Source organism: Oncorhynchus mykiss, chromosome 6 (genome assembly GCF_013265735.2).
Source record: "Oncorhynchus mykiss isolate Arlee chromosome 6, USDA_OmykA_1.1, whole genome shotgun sequence".
Lineage (NCBI taxonomy): Eukaryota > Metazoa > Chordata > Actinopteri > Salmoniformes > Salmonidae > Oncorhynchus > Oncorhynchus mykiss.
Window position 1 is genome coordinate 44,078,841 of NC_048570.1, and position 20,864 is coordinate 44,099,704.

At 46.2% G+C, this 20,864-nt stretch overlaps 1 protein-coding gene across 1 annotated transcript in view; it reads right to left on the reverse strand.

Annotated features, from left to right (window-relative positions):
• Positions 1-20,291, reverse strand: part of LOC110526006 (calcium-binding protein 7-like) — a 54,086-nt gene extending 33,795 nt beyond the window's left edge. The window contains exon 1 of the mRNA XM_036980163.1: positions 19,233-20,291. Within this exon, the coding sequence (XP_036836058.1) occupies positions 19,233-19,344 (112 nt within the window). The 5' untranslated portion in view covers positions 19,345-20,291. The remainder of the gene's footprint in view (positions 1-19,232) is intronic.
• Positions 20,292-20,864: the final 573 nt, after the last annotated feature.

Here is a 20,864-nt window from a genome sequence, read left to right on the forward strand (position 1 = left end):
CATCCCTTAAATATACGTTGGTCTCAGTATCAATAAGTCTGATGACAAAATAAGCAACTAGGTAAGGACTATGGAGTTCTGACGTCATTTCCTGTCACAACTTGCAGTGCGTTTTGTTGCCAACCTATTTTGCTACCTGACAACTTTACTTTTTAATTACCGTTTATATTTTTGTTTTTTTTCGTCATCTTTTTCACTCCGGACGCTTTATCTGGACACGGTTCGTCTGGACCTCCAACAGCCGAAGCTAAGTAGTAACATTAACATGATGCCTTCTAATTGCAGTCGCTGTACTCATAATATACAGGAGAACGATCGCCTTACGGCGAGGATAGCTGTGCTACAAGCCCAGCTTCAGACGCAATCGTTAGGCAAGGGTAATTTCAGTGTAGGAAAGGATGAAACAGCGTCTGTGCCACCAGTAAGTACAGATAGTAGTATAAATCCCCTGGCACAGTCCCCGCCCGAGACGCCGAAGCTTCCCACCATTAGTTCTGACAAATTGAAAACTCTAGTCATTGGCGACTCAATTACCCGCAGCATTAGACTTAAAACGAATCATCCAGCGATCATACACTTTTTACCAGGGGGCAGCCCTACCGACGTTAAGGCTAATCTGAAGATGGTGCTGGCTAAAGCTAGTTCCGTTTTAGGACCACTATTGCTTTCACTATATATTTTACCTCTTGGGGATGTTATTCGAAAACATAATGTTAACTTTCACTGCTATGCGGATGACACACAGCTGTACATTTCAATGAAACATGGTGAAGCCCCAAAATTGCCCTTGCTAGAAGCATGTGTTTCAGACATAAGGAAATGGATGGCTGCAAACTTTCTACTTTTAAACTCGGACAAAACAGAGATGCTTGTTCTAGGTCCCAAGAAACAAAGAGATCTTCTGTTGAATCTGACAATTAATCTTAATGGTTGTACAGTCGTCTCAAATAAAACTGTGAAGGACCTCGGCGTTACTCTGGACTCTGATCTCTCTTTTGAAGAACATATCAAGACCATTTCAAGGACAGCTTTTTTCCAGCTACGTAACATTGCAAAAATCAGAAACTTTCTGTCCAAAAATGATGCAGAAAAATTTAGCCATGCTTTTGTCACTTCTAGGTAAGACTACTGCAATGCTCTACTTTCCGGCTACCCGGATAAAGCACTAAATAAACTTCAGTTAGTGCTAAATACGGCTGCTAGAATCCTGACTAGAACCCCAAAATTTGATCAAATTACTCCAGTGCTAGCCTCCCTACACTGGCTACCGGTCAAAGCAAGGGCTGATTTCAAGGTTTTACTGCTAACCTACAAAGTATTACATGGGCTTGCTCCTACCTATCTCTCTGATTTGGTCCTGCCATACATACCTACACGTACGCTACGGTCACAAGACGCAGGCCTCCAAATTGTCCCTAGAATTTCTAAGCAAACAGCTGGAGGCAGGGCTTTCTCCTATAGAGCTCCATTTATATGGAACGGTCTGCCTACCCATGTCAGAGACGCAAACTCGGTCTCAACCTTTAAGTCTTTACTGAAGACTCATCTCTTCAGTGGGTCATATGATTGAGTGTAGTCTGGCCCAGGAGTGGGAAGGTGAACGGAAAGGCTCTGGAGCAACGAACCGCCCTTGCTGTCTCTGCCTGGCCGGTTCCCCTCTTTCCACTGGGATTCTCTGCCTCTAACCCTATTACAGGGGCTTAGTCACTGGCTTACTGGGGCTCTCTCATGCCGTCCCTGGAAGGGGTGCGTCACCTGAGTGGGTTGATTCACTGATGTGGTCATCCTGTCTGGGTTGGCGCCCCCCCTTGGGTTGTGCCATGGGGGAGATCTTTGTGGGCTATACTCAGCCTTGTCTCAGGATGGTGGTTGAAGATATCCCTCTAGTGGTGTGGGGGCTGTGCTTTGGCAAAGTGGGTGGGGTTATATCCTTCCTGTTTGGCCCTGTCCGGGGGTGTCCTCGGATGGGGCCACAGTGTCTCCTGACCCCTCCTGTCTCAGCCTCCAGTATTTATGCTGCAGTAGTTTGTGTCGGGGGGCTAGGACCAGTACTTCTCCTGTCCTAATCGGTGTCCTGTGTGAATCTAAGTGCGCGTTCTCTAATTCTCTCCTTCTCTCTTTCTTTCTCTCTCTCGGAGGACCTGAGCCCTAGGACCATGCCCCAGGACTACCTGACATGATGACTCCTTGCTGTCCCCAGTAAACCTGGCCGTGCTGCTGCTCCAGTTTCAACTGTTCTGCCTTATTATTATTCGACCATGCTGGTCATTTATGAACATTTGAACATCTTGGCCATGTTCTGTTATAATCTCCACAGCCAGAAGAGGACTGGCCACCCCACATAGCCTGGTTCCTCTCTAGGTTTCTTCCTAGGTTTTGGCCTTTCTAGGGAGTTTTTCCTAGCCACCGTGCTTCTACACCTGCATTGCTTGCTGTTTGGGGTTTTAGGCTGGGTTTCTGTACAGCACTTTGAGATATCAGCTGATGTAGGAAGGGCTATATAAATACATTTGATTTGATTTGAGGTAGTGTATTTCATCTTATATTTTTCTCTATGTTTGCTAGTAAAGCGAGAGAGAGAGAGAGAGAGAAATACATATTCTGAAACTACTCACTGTCTGAGGAGTGGAGTGTTGATTTATCACATGCTCAGTCTACAGAGAGTTGAAACTCATCATCCATACAAAATGTAATAATTTTGTTATTCACGTTTTTCAGCCAGCTTTTCTAATTGTAACCAGTCACAGCACATAATGGGTTTACTGTGCTGTGCCGAATCCAAAGTGTGTGTGTGTGTGTGTGTGTGTGTGTGCGTGTGCGTGTGCGTGCATGTACTTGCTCGCATCTTGTGTGTGTGTATGCATGCACGTGTGAGTTTGTGTTTGTGAGTGCGTATGTGAGTCTGTGTGTGCGTGTGAGTGCCTGTGTGCATGTCAAATCAAATCAAATTGTATTAGTCACATGCGCCGAATACAACAGGTTACAGTGAAGGTTACCTTACAGTGAAATGCTTACTTACGAGCCCCTAACCAACAATGCAGTTTAAAAAATACGGCTAAGAAATAAAAGTAACAAGTTATTAAAGAGCAGCAGTAAAATAACAATAGTGAGACTATATACAGGGTGGTACCGGTACAGAGTCAATGTGTGGGGGCAACGGTTAGTTGAGGTAATACGTAGGTAGAGTTATTAAAGTGACTATGCATAGATGATAACAACAGAGAGTAGCAGCAGTGTAAAAGAGAGGGAGGTGTGGGGGGGCAATGCAAATAGTCTGGATAGCCATTTGATTAGATGTTCAGGAGTCTTATGGCTTAGGGGTAGAAGCTGATTTGAAGCCTCTTGGTCCTAGACTTGGCGCTCTGGTACCTCTTGCCGTGCAGTAGCGGAGAGAACAATCTATGACTTGAGTGACTGGAGTCTGACAATATTCAGGGCCTTCCTCTGACACAGCCTGGTATAGAGTTCCTGGATGGCAGGAAGCTTGGCCCTGGTGATGTACTGGGCTGTTTGCACTCCCCTCTGTAGTGCCTTGCAGTCGGAGTCCGAGCAGTTGCCATACCAGGCAGTGATGCAACCCGTCAGGATGCTCTCGATGGTGAAGCTGTAGAACTGTTTGAGGATCTGAGGACCCATGCCAAATCTTTGCAGTCTCCTGAGGGGGAATAGGTTTTGTCGTGCCCTCTTCACGACTGTCTTGGTGTGCTTGGACCAGAAATTTTCCAAGATGGCGTAGCAGTCAGACGTGTGTTTTGTCTTGTCCTGTCCCATGTAAATATTGTTTTCCTAAAATGTTTTTGTATATATTTCGTATATATTTTAATCTGACTACATCTACGGACTGAATATACTCTCCTGCAACCTGCCTCACCCAATGTGGTAAGGATCTGCTATTTTTATACTTTAGAACCCGAACCCCCATCAAAGGCTAGCCAGCTAACTAGCTACTGGCTAGTAGTCAGTTAGCCACTGCTAGCGGTCTTCATCAATAACTAGGACATCAGCCAGCCTCAGCTCAATACCCGCCAGTCTACACAGCGCGATATCAACCCTGAGCATATAGGATTGCTTTTTCTCTACCACATCTCCCGATGCCTACTGCAAGCTCTGAACCTTTACACCGGAGCATCGCTGCTAGCTAGCTGCAATCCGAGTGGCTACTCCTGGCTAATGTCTCTGTCCTGAAGCAAGCACCAGTTAGCCTTAAGCTAGCTTTGAGCTAGGCCCATCTCCCAGCTAGCCGAAGAGGTCCACCAGCTAATTTCTTGGGCTACAATACCTCTTTTGCCAATTGGCCTGCACCCTTTACTGCCAACACGGAGCCCCGCCGATCTATCACGACTGGTCAGCTGACGTAATCGTCTGAGTTGGTCTCAACAGGCTCTTCCGTTGCGACGTTGCCGAAGGCCTATCTGTTAGCCCCGGCACGCTAGCTGTCTGAATCGCCGTGTCTCCAGCTCGCCTAGCGTAGTAGCGACTACTGAATCGGCCCCCTCACTCACCTATTGCTACTCATTGGACCCTATGATCACTCGGCTACACATGCCTCTCCCTAATGTCAATATCTCTTGTATTTTGCTGTTTTGGTTAGTGATAACTGTCTAATTTCACTGTAGAGCCCCCAGCCCTGCCCAATATGCCTTAGATAGACCTTTTGTCCACCCCCCACACATGCTGTGACCTCACCTGGCTTAACTGGTGCCTCCAGAGACAAAACCTCTCTCATCGTCACTCAATGCCTAAGTTTACCGCCACTGTACTCACATCCTACCATACCCTTGTCTGTACATTAGGTCTTGAATCTATTCTTCCATGCCCAGAAATCTGCTCTTTTTACTCTCTGTTCCGAATGCAATAGACGACCAGTTCTTATAGCCTTTAGCCATACCCTTATACTACTCTGTTCCTCTGGTAATGTAGCGGTTAATCCAGGCCCTGCAGCCCCCAGCACCACTCCCATTCCCCAGGTGATCTCATTTGTTGACTTCTGTAACCGTAAAAGCCTTGGTTTCATGCATGTTAACATCAGAAGCCTCCTCCCTAAGTTTGCTTTATTCACTGCTTTAGCACACTCCGCCAACCCTGATGTCCAAGCCGTGTCTGAATCCTGGCTTAGGAAGGCCACCAAAAATCCTGAAATGTTCATCCCCAACTACAACATTTTCAAACAAGATAGAACTGCCAAATGGGGCGGAGTTGCAATCTACTGCAGACATAGCCAGCAGAGTTCTGTCATACTATCCTGGTCTGTGCCCAAACAATTTGAACTTTTTAATCATCCGCCTTTCCAGAAACAAGTCTCTCACCATTGCCGCTTGTTACAGACCCCCCTCAGCCCCCAGCTGTGCCCTGGATACCATATGTGAATTGATTGCCACCAATCTATCTTGGGTTATGCTTAACACCCTGGCAGTCCTACAATCTAAGATAGATGCCCTCAATCTCACACAAATTATCAAGAGACCTACCAGGTGCAACCCTAACCTGTAACCATGGGTACCCTCTTAGATATCATCCTGACCAACATGCCCTCTAAATACACCTCTGCTGTCTTCAACCAGGGTCTCAGCGATCACTGCCTCATTGCCTGCGTCCGTAATGGGTCCGCGGTCAAACGACCTCCACTCATCACTGTCAAATGCTCCTTAAAACACTTCAGCGAGCAGGCCTTTCTAATCGATCTGGCCCGGGTATCCTGGAAGGATATTGACCTCATCCCGTCAGTAGAGGATGCCTGGTTGCTCTTTAAAAGTGCTTTCCTCACCATCTTAAATAAGCATGCCCCATTCCATTTTTTTTAAACTAAGAACAGATAAAGCCCTTGGTTCACCCCAGACTTGACTGCCCTTGACCAGCACAAAAACATCTTGTGGTGTTCTGCATTAGCATCAAATAGCCCCCGCGATATGCAACTTTTCAGAGAAGTCAGTTAGGAAAGCTAAGGCTAGCTTTTTCAAACAGAAATTTGCATCCTGTAGCACTAATTAATTCCCACCAAAATTGTGACACTCTAAAGTTCATGGAGAATAAGATAACCTCCTTCCTGCTGCCCACTGCACTGAGGCTAGGAAACACTGTTACCACTGATAGATCTACGCTAATCGATAATTTCAATAAGCATTTTTCTATGGCTGGCCATGCTTTCCTCCTGGTTACCTCTACCCCAGCCAACTGCTCTGCACCTCCTGCAGCAATGTGTTAACAAACCTCCAAACGAGCTTCAATGCCATACAACACTCCTTCCGTGACCTCCAACTGCTTTTCAATGCTAGTAAAACTAAATGCGTGCTCTTCAACCGATTGCTGCCCGCACCTGTCCGCCTGACAAGCATCACTATTTGGAAAACAGTTCTGACTTAGAATATGTGGACAACTACAAATACCAAGGTGTCTGGTTAGACTAAAATCTCCTTCCAGACTCACATGAAGCATCTCCAATCTAAAATTAAATCTGGAATCGGCTTCCTATTTCGCAACAAAGCCTTCTTCACTCATACTGCCAAACATACCCTAGTAAAACTGACTATCCTACCAATCCTTGACTTTGGCGATGTCATTTACAAAATAGCCTCCAACGCTCTACTCAGCCAACTGGATGTAGTCTATCACAGTGCCATACGTTTTGTCACCAAAGCCCCATATACTACCCACCACTGCAACCTGTATGCTCTCGTTGGCTGTAATCCATGGCTTCTGGTTGGGGTATGTACGTACGGTCACTGTGGGGCTGATGTCATCAATGCACTTATTGATGAAGCCAATGACTGATGTGGTGTACTCCTCAATACCATTGAAGGAATCCCGGAACATATTCCAGTCTGTGGTAGCAAAACAGTCCTGTAGCTTAGCATCTGCTTCATCTGACCACTTTTTTATTGATCGAGTCACTGGTGCTTCCTGCTTAAATTTTTGCCTGTAAGCAGGAATCAGGAGGATAGAATTATGGTCAGATTTGCCAAATGGAGGGTGAGGGAGAGCTTTGTATGTGTAACGATGTGCGCTGAGAGTCAGGAAGCAAGTTCAGGGATTGAGTGTTTTAAAAATTAACTTAACATAAAACAAAACAAGAAACACGAACAACCCACAGACTTAACACAGGAACAGAAACAATTAAGGCCTGGGGAAGGAACCAAAGGGAGTGACATATATATAGGGAAGGTAATCAGGGAAGTGATGGAGTCCAGGTGAGTCTGATAACACGCAGGTGCGTGTAACAATGGTGACAGGTGTGCGATATAACGAGCAGTCTGGTGACCTAGGGGCCAGAGAGGGAGCACACGTGACAGTGCCCCCTCCCCGACGCACGGCTCCAGCCGCAGGAAGCTGACCGAAATGATGATCCCGGGGATCAGGAGCGGACCAGTCTTTGCTGAGACACGGGAAACCTGTCCGTGCAGCTGAGACACGGGAGCATGGCGACCTAGAGCACCGGAAAGAGCATACGTGACGGTTCCCCCTCACCAGTGCGTTCGGCTCCAACCGCAGGACACCAACCAAAGGGACGATCCCGGGGATCAGGAGTGGACCGATCACCCCTGCTGATGCACGGGAATCTGTTGCCGGCTGGGGCGCGGGAACCTGACAGACCGACTGAGGCATGAGAGCCTGATGAGCCAGTGGAAGCATGGGAGCCTGGCAATCCGTGAAGGCATGAAAGACTGACAAGCCGGCTGTAACAGGGGAGCCTGGCGATCCGGCTGAGGCATGAGAGCCTGGAGCGGCTTCCGGACCCGACATCATTTCCACCGAAACAAAAAAACAAAAAACACTCCCTGATGCTTCCCTTAGGTGAGGCGTTATTCTGTAATGATGTGTGCTGAGAGTCAGGAAGCAAGTTCAGGGAGTGAGTGTTTTAATAAATAATCGCAACATAAAACAAAACAAACACGAACAACGCACAAACTTAACATTGGAACAGAAACAAAAACCTCTGGGGAAGGAACCAAAGGGAGTGACATATTTAGGGAAGGTAATCAGGGAAGTGATGGAATCCAGGTGAGTCTGATGACGCGCAGGTGCTCATGACGATGGTGATAGGTGTGCGCCATAACGAGGAGCCTGGGGACCTAGAGGCCAGAGAGGGAGCAGACGTGAGAGTATGCGTCTCTGTGTGTGAAGTAAAGGTGGTCCAGAGTTTTTTCCCTCTGGTTGCACATTTAGCATGCTGATATAAATTTGGTAAAATGGATTTAAGTTTCCCTGAATTAAAGTCCCCGGCTAATAGGAGCGCCGCCTCTGGGTGATCATTTTCTTGTTTGCTTATGGCGGAATACAGCTCATTCATTGTGGTCTTAGTGCCAGCCTCAGTCTGTGGTGGTATGTAAAACAGCTATGAAAAATATAGATGAAAACTCTCTAGGTGGATAGTGTGGTCTACAGCTTATCATCAGATACTCTATCTCAGGCGAGCAATAGCTCGAGACTTCCTTAGAAATTGTGCACCAGCTGATATTTACAAAAATACATAGTCCACCGCCCCTTGTCTTGCCAGACGCCGTTGTTCTATCCTGCCGGTACAGCGTATAACCAGCCAGCTGTATGTTGATTGTGTCGCTGTTCAGCCACGACTCCGTGAAGCATAAGATATTACAGTTTTGAATGTCCCGTTGGTAGTATAATCTTCCGTGTAGGTCATCTATTTTATTTTCCAAAGATTGGTCGTTTGCTAGCAGAATGGAAGGAAGTGGGGGTTTATTCGATCGCCTACGAATTCTCAGAAGGCAGCCCGCCCTTTGGCCTCCTCCTTCTCTTCACGCAAATCACGGGGATCTGGGCCTGTTCCCTGGAGAGCAGTATATCATTCCCGTTGGGCTCGTCACACTTGTTAAAGGGAAAAAAGGATTCTGCCAGTCCGTGGTGAGTAATCGCAGTCCTGATGTCCAGAAGTTATTTTCGGTCATAAGAGACGTTAGCGGCAACATTATGTACAAAATAAGTGAAAAAATAAGTTACAAACAACGCAAAGAAACGAATAAAAAAAACACAATTGGTTAGGGACACGTAAAACTTCAGCCTTCTTCTCCGGTGCCATCTTTACAGTGTGAGTGAGAGCGAGTTTGAGTGAGTGCGTGTGTGCACGTGTGACCCTGTGCGTGTGTGTGCATGCATATGTGACTCCAGGTTCAATTAGCTATTCATCTGGTTTTAGTCCCAGGGAATTTCCTCATTGGTAACCACACAGTGAGGTCTCTCACAAGACCTGACCTGCAAGACATAATCAGATGCTGTCATTCACACTTATGCATGCATTCTGTCATGGTCAGATAAGCCAGATGAGGCTTGTGAATATGTGAATTGTGAATTGTTTGTACACTGATATACATCTATTCACACCGAAAAGCAACACCATATACCAACAGTTTCAGTCAATCTGTCAAAGCTCAACCATGCAGCCAAATGCTGTCTGTCTCAAACTGGGACTTGAGAGTGGGTTGAGTGCCTTGAGCCTTTCTTCCTCTCTCTATCTGAACTCAACACTACAGTATAATTGTGTTCCCTTTAAATACAAGCTATAAATATACTGTAGCTGATCCATAAACCTCAATCAGGTGACAAGGGTAAGCCAGCCAGACAACACAACACTGAGTGAAGCGCCACAATAGGAGATTTCTGTCACAATGTGAGCATCTCTCTATCTTTGAGATTATTAATCCACTGGGTTTCTATACACCCTTACAAATAAAAGGTCCAAGTTGGAACCAAATAAGGTTATTGAGAGCGATACCATAGGGGAAACATTTTAGGTTCTCTGAAGAACCATACATAAATACAAAACCAGATGTATGTTGGACCTCCAGGACCGGAATTTAAGGGTTTTAAGGGTTTGCTGTAGGGTTTTAAGCATTATTTGCACATTTCCCAAGGTGCCTATCGAGTTAATTTTTGAGTTACCACCCATGACTGTTTGCTTGTGACAAAGTCACGATTGTTGCATTTATTCATTTTAAGTCCTGTGGTCTTCACCAATAGAGATCCTAAGTAAATATGTTGTCATTAAAATTAAGATAATACAATACATTTTTCATAAGATCTTTTGAGTGCCTAGTTTTACCCTAATACAGTTCCCTGAAACTCAGTCTACAGGCCACATCAGGCCTGCAAGTCATATTATGCTGGCTTGCAAAGTTATGTGAAATTCATATTGGAATCCAACAGTGGGGTTATTTTACCACACTGAGTGTTAACAAGAAATTTGTGGAGTGGTTGAAAAACAAGTTTTAATGACTCCAACCTAAATGTATGTAAACTTATGACTTCAACTGTCTAAATTTTTTTTTTTGCTGATACAGAACAATTCAATCAAATGATATGGTCAGATGATAAGTTGACTTCATTCAGAGTGCCACATTTTTTTCCAAAAGCAATGAGGACTTGCTATGGTATGCTATGGTTCTTTACTATATTTTGTGGTTATTTTTGTTTGGGGTTATTTTTTTTATAAAAATAATTTATTATCATCAAAACCATTCGTTCTTTACAACTCATAATTTCCATACAAACTCTCAAATAGTGGTATTTTAATTTAAACAAAACAAAAACCCCAAACAAAACCTCAGGGGAGCATCTTCCCTCCCCGTCATCCTACAAACTACCTTTCCCTATCTCCCCGTCCCTAATCTATCCCCTTACAAATCTAAATGACACCCAGCCCTAAACCCCCCTTCCACCTCTCCCGGGCAGCATGCTGCCCCCACTTCCTCTCCTCCCTCTTCATCCTCCCCCTCAAATCTCCTTCCACCCTCCTCACTATCCCTTCCACCCCCCAATCTCTCCCTGTCTTCACCATGTTCTGCCTGGCTTCCCACAGCCCCCGTTTAAAGAGACTCATGAGAAGCCAGAGCAGAAACCTGTCCCTATCCGTCCCTCTCGCTCTCCCTACACCTCTCTCTAACCTGGCCCACGTCAATACAAAATCCCCCCTTACCAAACCTAACAACACCCGTGCCCTAGCCCATACTACTCCGGCAAAGGCACAGTCCCAAAAGACATGGCGCACAGTCTCCTCCCTGCCACAAGAAGATCTTGGACAGGTGGGGGATTGCACCAAACTATACCGGTACATGATGGAACGTACCGGCAAGCACTTATGGAGGCTCAACCAATTCAGGTCCTTGAGCCTGTTGTCCAGACCCCGCGCCTGCACTCCCTCCCAGACCAATTCCGAGATGCCCACTACAGGCGCCGGACTCCCTGCCTTTCTGACCTCCTCGTACAGGTGCCTGTGATCTAAACCTACTCGGGCAACTTCAACCTCAGGGTGCTCACGCAGCCACGGCAGAAGTGACCAAAGTGCCACGGCAGCTGTTCCGCCCGAGGACCCGTGTTAGACCACACCATTACGCTTCTCGCCTGATACGAGAAGAACACCCGCAGGAGGTAACCGGACGGGTGTATCACTGGATGAGCAAGCTCCGTTAACAAGAAAGAAACAAAAATTGCGTCCAGCTTGAGGGGGAAATGTGGTACCCCCCTACCTCCCTCCCCGATGGGACAAAGCATGCGTGCCCTGGTGACCCACTCGCACCTGCCACTCCACATGAACTGAAACACAAGCCTCACTAGAGGCCTCCTCAGACTAGCCGGCAATGGGTAGATGTACGCCAAATACAAAAGAGACGGCAACACATCCACCTTTAGAACCAGGACTTTGCCCATAAAAGACAAATACCTAGCCTTCCACATTGCTAGCTTCCTCTGTACCACTGCGATACGCATGTTCCAGTTTAGCGTCGCTGAGCCGGAGGTCTCAAAATGGACCCCGAGAATCCTCAGGGCCCCCTCACAGAGAGATAACCCCCCGGGCACATCCGTTCTACCGCGCCATCTTCCGAAAAACTTGACGGAAGACTTTGCATGGTTCAGAACTGCTCCCGACGCTCGGGTGAAATCCCCAAAGATGGCAAGGGACCTTGTCAGGCACGAGTCCTTGCACAGCAGCAAGGAAGTGTCGTCGGCGTACTGCGTCATCTTAACACGCAGCCCACCACTTCCAGGGATCAACAAGCCTTCCACCCCTGTGTCTGCCCTAATGGCAGCCCCCAGAGGCTCCATGTACAGAACGAAGAGGAGAGCCGAGAGTGGGCACCCCTGCCTGACCCCAGACGAGAGGTCAAAAACGTCACCCAAGTGACTATTTACACTAACTCGGCACCCCGCTCCGACATATAATGTACGAATCCATCCTATGAACTTCTCCCCAAATCCTAATCGACCTAACACTCTGAATAAAAATGATCTATTCACGCGATCAAAGGCTTTCGCCTGATCTAGCGCTGCTACCATTAAAGGCAGTCCTCTATCTTCAACCCAAGCGATGGAGTCCCTGATTAACTGTAGGTTCCATCTAATAGAGCGGCCCTCTACCCCGCACGTCTGATCCTCATGGACGACGTAGGGAAGGGCTGTGCGCAACCGGTCTGCTAAAACCTTTGCAAGTAGCTTGTAATCTACACACAGCATGGTCAACGGCCGCCAGTTGCCAAGGTCTGTTACTTCCCCCTTCTTATATAAGTGACAGCACACCAACAGCCATTGATCCCCCCGGGACCCCCGTCTCAAGGATGGCCTTCAAGACTTCGAGGACCACTGGTCCAAGTATACCCCAAAACTTGAGATAATACTCAGCCGGCAGCCCATCTATCCCAGGCACCTTCCTTTTCCCATCCTCCTAAGAGCGCTCTCAACCTCTTCTAGTGAGATCTGGGCCTCCATCACTTCTCTAATGTCCTCCGGCAACCGCCTGGACAAGTGTTCTAAAAACACATTTCCCTGCTCTACATCTATTTCCCTTTCCTTAAATAAACCTTGGAAATGATCAGTTGTCACCCTGACCATATCCTCTGGTTCTCTAACTATACTACCATTTTCTTCCCTAACGCCATGCATTACCTTCCTACTCTGTCTGGCCCTAACCGACTTAAAGAACATAGCAGAACAAGTCTCATTGTGTTCTAGAAAGCCACTATGCGCACGCTCCAGGAAAGCTCGAGCCTTCCGCTCCTGCAACTCCCTGAGCTGCGCCTTTAGGGTTGCGGATCTCTCCCAGTCAAACGACCCGCCGAGGTTGCCTGCCTCGTACTCGAGTTCAATTAACCTTTGGATACGATCCACCTCCCTCCTTTCCTCCCTTTTTTTCCTCTTGCAATACCCTATTATAAAAGCCCTAATCCTCACCTTAACTAATTCCCACCACTCTAACACCCCCCCGCACATGGACCGGAGACCCTCAAGCCTCCAAAAGAAACCATAAAACCCGTCAACAAAAGCCTGCTCCTCCAGCACATCCCGATCTAGCTTCCAGTACCCCCTACCAAAGAGGCAGACTGGCGACCCCACCTGCAGGAGCACCCCGTCGTGATCCAAAAAGAAAACAGGCAACAGCCGCCCAGACAACTTACCCAAAGACCTGGGTACAAAAATATAGTCGAGCCTCCGCTCAACCCCCCTGGAGTTGCGCCATGTAGGACCGTCCATTTTCGGAGTAGTGTGCAGACCACCATCTACCAGACCATGGCAAGCCATTAGCCTGGCAATGGTGCCTGCACTGCTATCCCCCCCTCTTCCTAAATCTGTATTAAAATCCCCCCCTATCACTAATTTCCTATTTGTGACACACAGGGGCGTCAGACAGTCCACCATCTCCCTCCTGTCTGCCACCACCTGTGGTCCATACACCACCACTAATCTAAAATTACAATCCCTTATCGTGACATCCACCCCTATAACCCTCCCCTGCATTACCACAAAAGAATCCTCCACTTTAACCTCCCTGTGCCCACACAAAATCCCTACCCCCGATGAGTGCACCCCCCTAACACCCCAAACCGACTCCCCCTTGTCCCACTCCCTCTTAAACCTATTAACATCCCCTCCATCCCTCAGGTGAACCTCCTGTAAAAAACAAAAATCAAACCCCACACCCTCCAAATAACTAAAAACCGCCTTCCTCTTAACACAATCCCTTAAACCCCTTACATTTAAACTAACAAAAGTAAAATCAGACCCCATGAAAGAATAAAATAAAAACATGTAATACACTCAAATTCTAAACCCAGACAGAAAAAAACAAAAACAGGAGACTCACCCGATGCTCCCCTGCTCCATATCTACCGGTGATGACACCATCTGTACTCCCAACATCCCCCCCTCTTCCTCCATCTCACCAACCCAGGATGCAGGAATAGTGTTTGGCTCCGGGGTGCCCTGCACCCTGGGTCTACCCCCACAATCCTCCCCCTCCCCAGTGCTGCAGCTGGATTGGAAAAAATTCGGGGAGGCTGAGTCCCCAAACAAAAAACTCCCCACCTCCTCCTGTACCCAGTCCTGAGTCCTGTTAGGTGTGTCCCCACCCAACAGATATTGAGAGCCTGTGGAAACCAGCAGCAACCCAGAGGTTTCTCCCACCCCCATCACTCTCTTGGCCATCCCCTCCCTCTCACTGTCGGCCAATCGCTCCCTCCTCTTCATTCTCTTCTTTGGTGATGACGGCAGTGGAGAGATACCAACCCCCCCCCCCCCCCGCCAGCTCCTCCACCATACCCCTCATCTCTTCCACCAGGGCACATTCCCCCCAGTCCACTTGCTCTTCCACCGTCTCCTTCTCCACCACTCCTCCATCGCTTTCTTCTCTCTCATGCTCCTCCACTCGGTTGCCGTCTTCCGCCGCTTTTCCTGGTTCTCCTACTCCCGTGCCTTCCATTTCCTTCTCTCTTCCTTCCGCCGCTTCTTGCTCCTCCTCCTTCCTTGTGGCCTTCCCCTCTGGACCTGTACTCTGATCATGAGGCGTGCTTCCTTCCCCTCCTCTTCTTCCCCCATCCCCCGCCCCTGCTCCCCCCCCAGCCGCAGACGCATATGACCGCTGACGGGCCGGGCACCCCCACCACAGGTGTGCTGACGAGCCACACCCATGGCACGTCTTAGGCTTGTCACAATCCCTCGCCTCATGATCCTCAGATGCACAAAATCTGCATTTTCTTGTACTGCATGAGGCGAATATGTGACCGTAGGCCATACAGCGTCTGCAAAATGGGGGCTGACGTGCATAAAACAACGTCCCCCTGTCAGCCCCTAGGGAGAACATAGCAGGAGGATGGAGGTAGCCACCATGTCCCTTTGGGTCCTCTCTGAGGAGGGCCTGGAAACCTCTCCTCCCATTCCAAAACCCAAGGGAGTCTTTGAGGTGCCTTGCTGAGGAGACGTTATCCATATATCTCCCCAGAAAAGCCCTCACCTCTTCGTCCTTAACGTAAGGGTTGTAAATGTTGACAGTTACAACCCTAAAATTATTCTTCGCCAGGCTTGTTATTTCGTAGTGGCACATCGGCCTCTCACCTCCCACTGCTCTTGCCCTTCTCAGGATATCATCGTGTTTTGCCTCTGTATATAGTGCCACGTCGTATGCTCCCTCCAACGAGTTGCCTTGGAAACAAAACACGTCCTTCACCGTCAGCTTTAGAATCCCCATCAATATTATCCTTCCAAAAGATTCCCGTCCTAAAGGCTCCATCTCCTTTTCCTTCCAAGCAAACCTAATCGTGTTAGCCAGCCCAATCCCAGGGACCGACCGTGTTGATGTATTTAGCACCATCTCCGCAAGGAGAATGGCGCTCGTTCTCTTCTCTTCCAAAACAAGTGAAAAGAAAAAACCAAAGTGACTGAGCCTATCTGGTGCAAACAAACACAGAGACAGGAACAATCACCCACGAAACACTCAAAGAATATGGCTGCCTAAATATGGTTCCCAATCAGAGACAACGATAAACACCTGCCTCTGATTGAGAACCACTCCAGGCAACCATAGACTTACCTAGACAACTCTACTATACCACAATCCCATAACCTACAAAAAAACCCAAGACAAAACACACCACATAAATAACCCATATCACACCCTGGCCTGAACAAAAATAATAATAATGAAAACACAAAATACTAAGACCAGGGCGTGACATCGGGTAGGACATCTACTTTGTGCATGACACAAGTAGCTTTTCTAACAATTGTATACAAACAGATAATTTCACTTATAATTCACTGTATCACAATTACAATGGGTCAGAAGTTTACATACACTACGTTGACTGTGCCTTTAAACAGCTTGGAAAATTCCATAAAATTATGTAATGGATTTAGAAGCTTCTGATAGGCTAATTGACATCATTTGAGTCAATTGGAGGTGTACCTGTGGATGCATTTCAAGGCCTACCTTCAAACTCAGTGCCTTTGCTTAACATCATGGGGAAATCTAAATAAATCAGCCAAGACCTCAGAAAAATATTGTAGACCTCCACAAGTCTGGTTCATCCTTGGGAGCAACTTCCAAATGTCTGAAGGTACCACGTTCATCTGTACAAACAACAGTATGCAAGTATAAACACCATGGGACCACGCAGCCGTCATACCGCTCAGGAAGGAGATGCGTTCTATCTCCTAGAGATGAACGTAATTTGGTGTGAAGTGCAAATCAATTCCAGAATAACAGCAAAGGACCTTGTGAAGATGCTGGAGGAAACAGGTACAAAATATTTATATCCACAGTAAAATGAGTCCTAAATCGACTTAACCTGAAAGTCTGCTCAGCAAGGAAGAAGCCACTGCTCCAAAACTGCCATAAAAAAGCCAGACTACGGTTTGCAACTGCATATGGGGACAAAGATCGTACTTTTTGGAGAAATGTCCTCTGGTTTGATGAAGCAAAAATAGAACTGTTTGGCAATAATGACCATTGTTATGTTTGGAGGAAAAAGGGGGAGGCTTGCAAGCCGAAGAACACCATCCCAACCGTGAAGCCTGGGGGTGGTAGCATCATGTTGTCTGGTGCACTTCACAAAATAGATGGCGTCATGGGGCAGGAAAATTATGTGGATATATTGAAGCAACATCTCAAGACATCAGTTAAAGCTCAAGTTAAAGCTTGTTCGCAAAAGGGTCTTCCAAATGGACAATGACCCCAAGCATACTTCCAAAGTTGTGGCAAAATGGCTTAAGGACAACGAGGTCAAGGTATTGGAGTGGCCATCACAAAGCCCTGACCTCAATCCTATAGAAAATTTGTGGGCAGAACTGAAAAAGTGTGTCCAAGCAAGAAGGCCTACAAACCTGACTCAGTTACACCAGCTCTGTCAGGAGGAATGGGCCAAAATTCGCCCAACTTATTGTGGGTGTCACGCTCTGACCATAGTTTGCTTTGTATGTTTGTATGTTTTGTTTGGTCAGGGTATGATCTGAGTGGGCATTCTATGTTGGATGTTTGTCTGTTTCTGTGTTTGGCCTGATATGGTTCTCAATCAGAGGCAGGTGTTAGTCGTTGTCTCTGATTGGGAACCATATTTAGGTAGCCTGTTTTATCATTGTGGGTTGTGGGTGATTTGTCTATATTAGTTGCTTGTGTGAGCACAGTTCTTATTATAGCTTCACGGGCGTTACTCGTTTATTGTTTTGTATAGTTTGTTCAAGTGTTCTCTGTTCATTAAATTCACGATGAGCACATACCACGCTCATTTTGGTCCTCCGAGCCTTCAAACTACTCCTCCTCAGACGAGGAGGACGACGATCGTGACAGTGGGAAGCTTGTGGAAGGCTACCCGAAATGTTTGACTCAAGTTAAGCAATTTAAAGGCAATGCTATCCAATACTAATTGAGTGTTTGAAAACGTCTGACCCATTGAGAATGTAATGAAAGAAATAAAAGCTGAAATAAATCATTCTCTTTTCTATTATTCTGATATTTCACATTCTTAAAATAAAGTAGTGATCCTAACTGACCTAAAACAGGGATTTTTTTATTTGGATTAAATATCAGGAATTGTGAAAAACTGAGTTTAAATGTATTTGGATAAGGTGTATGTAAACTTCCCTACTTCAACTGTATCACTTATACAACGCGCAGACTTTTAGCATAGACACTTTTACACCCCTACTGGCTTGCCCCTACTAACTAACCACTAGCAACCTTGAATTAAATCACTTATTAACAGTTCAGCACATCAGCATTTCTCATACTGTTACACAAAGTCAAGATAAACCTTTACCATCATGATATTCATTAAATGTAAATATAAGAAAACTGGCTAAAATGCTCTCGTTGGGAAATGTTAGCTATAGCTAGCCACATGCTAACCTGAGTGCTAACGTTACTAACGTTACTAGCAACAGTAACAGTAAATTCAGGCATAATGGCTACCACAAACATTGGCTACCATGATATCCTGCAAGTTCTATCGGCTAATAAAGATCAGAGAGCAAAACGAAATACATACTGTACCTTGAAATAAACAATGACTGTACTATTTCCCTGTACTTGTACACTTGACATAAAAAAAAATTGAAACTTCATACAATAGGTGATTTCCACCACGACAGTGTGAGATTTCAGTCACAATGTACGCATGAGTGTTCTGTCTCATTGAGAGGATTCCTCTACAGGGTTTCTGTGTAATACAGATTATGTGTCTGCCAGGGGTTTACATTTCAAGTGCTATTTATATGGATACATACATTATTGCTATTGGGCAACGTGTGCCGGGGTGCAGCAAAACATACATTAACACACATCTCTAACCTTTTTGTTCGAGAGACAGTATCAATGCTAGTACTGCCTTCTTACCAGAACAAGTACTGGTCAGTCACTGATAAGCAAGTCCACAATAAGGCACTATTAAACACCAATAAACAAAATATGTGGACTCAGTGGACAGGCTTGTAGCACTGTCTTTTGAATATGTGGACATCTCCCTACTCTCACAATTCCCACTCCTCTCACAATTCCCCTTTCACCTGCAAACAGGTGAAGCTCGAACCACACACAAGTATCCCACTTATTGATGATTAAATTAATTGATTAATTGATAGCTTCATAATTTATTAAATTACAAAGTTAAGGTAGAAAAGCAACGAAACATCTGTGAATGACAATCTACAGTGGTTGGGTGGTCTAAACGGAGTCACACATTGTTATCACGGTGAGGCGAGGGACTGCTTGAAATGCAGACGCTTTGAGTGGCGCTGTCCATGGTGCTTAATCTGATAACGTTGACAGCAACTTCGTCTGAATGAACTCAAACCGCTCGCTGAGAGCCACACCAATTAGTCTATAGTGAATACAACTGCCTTAACCTGACATTTTTTCACACATGGAAAGAGCCATGATTATATATTGACTAGGCAACAGAATACCATCAGAGCTGGTAACCGAAACAGAGCTGATTATATAACAGGTAAAGTCTCATCCTCACCTTCAACCTCGTCCTCGGGCAGGTTGACCGGGGCTCGGTAGGCGAGCATGTCCGGGATAGTGCAGATGCCCCGGTACATCAAATTGGAGGTGATTGGATGCATGATAGGCATGGCTGCGGTGACGGTCTGGGGCTGCCACCTGTGACCTGGTCTTCATATGAGTGGTTCTTCAGAGAGTCGTTCACAACTTTACTTTCAAAGAGGGTGCGGGGGTCAAATCCATGGATAGGAAGGAACCGCTCTGGCCACAGGATCGAGAGGCAGGAGAAGATCCGTGAATTCCTCCCCCGTTCTTTGGTAAATGAACACTAAGAAGCCTAATAGATTATTATTATTTTTTATAGACGTGACGTTGTCACAGTATATCGTTTTTATTTATCTGGATAGTTGACAGTTATGTTTACAGACATTGCGAGATGGATCAAGCCTAGGTTGAGGGAATTAATTGGCAACTTTTGAAACATGCCTATATTGCCACACGTATAATTGCTATTAGCTGAACAAAACTAAACACATCACGGCGACTCCATCTGCTGAGACACACTGCCAGTGAGCTTTCAGCGCAACATGCAAATAAAAAAGACAAGCGGTTTATCTCACTGCGATAGAAAAAAGGCAGACAAAGAAAATGAGACAATTCAACGATGCTTAATCCGTTGTTTTTGTCCAGTCGTTCATGCAAATAAATAATATTAATTCAGCCACTTGTTGGATCTCTTGAATGCAAGTTATTTTCTTCTTCCATTGAGCACTCAGTGATAAAAATCACACAGTGATACAAATCCAGGTCAAAAATACAAATTAAAGACTGACAGAGTAGGAATTAAGAGTCCAAATTTACCTTCACTCAAAACGGTCTCAGGAATCGTTAGAACATTCACTAAAATAGCCTATGCGTTCAGCCTAAGCACTCGCTCGCCCTTATTTTGGTCATTGGCACGGGGGCGCCTTTTCATCTCCAATTCACTATTTGTTCCGCACAGGTAAGGGACTCTTGTGAACGGCAGCCCTGGACCCTGTGTATAGTCAGCTCTCTCACACACCCGTCCACACACACTCCGTACCCCGACTCAACTGTGTGTGCATCTTTCTTTACGCGTTCAACCTGAATTCCAGACAGCGCGCAACTAAATCCCGTAGCGTCACACGTGCTCCACTGGTATCACATAAACAACGAGAGCTGTGATTAATGACAACAAGGCACAATAGCATACCGATGATTTATCCCCTGGCGCCTCTCCTCTCAAATTAATAAATTTTATATTTTATATCTGAAACCTTAAATTGCACACCAAATGTTAAACACTGAACAGCCATGTGTGCCATTGAGGTTGTTGACCAGAAACCACTGAATGTGATGCCAACAGGACCAAAAGTATGTGAACACCTGGTTGTCGAACATCTCATTCCAAAACCATGAATATGAATATGGAGTTGGTCCACCCTTCGCTGCTTGAACATCCTGCACTCTTCTGGGAAGGCTTTCCAATAGATATTGGAACATTGCTACAGGGACAAGAGCAGCCACAAGGCTCGTAGTCGGAGTTCCAGTTCATCCTAAAGGTGTTCGATGGGGGTTGAGGTTAGCACTCTCTGCAGGCCAGTCAAGTTCTTCCACAACGATCTCAACA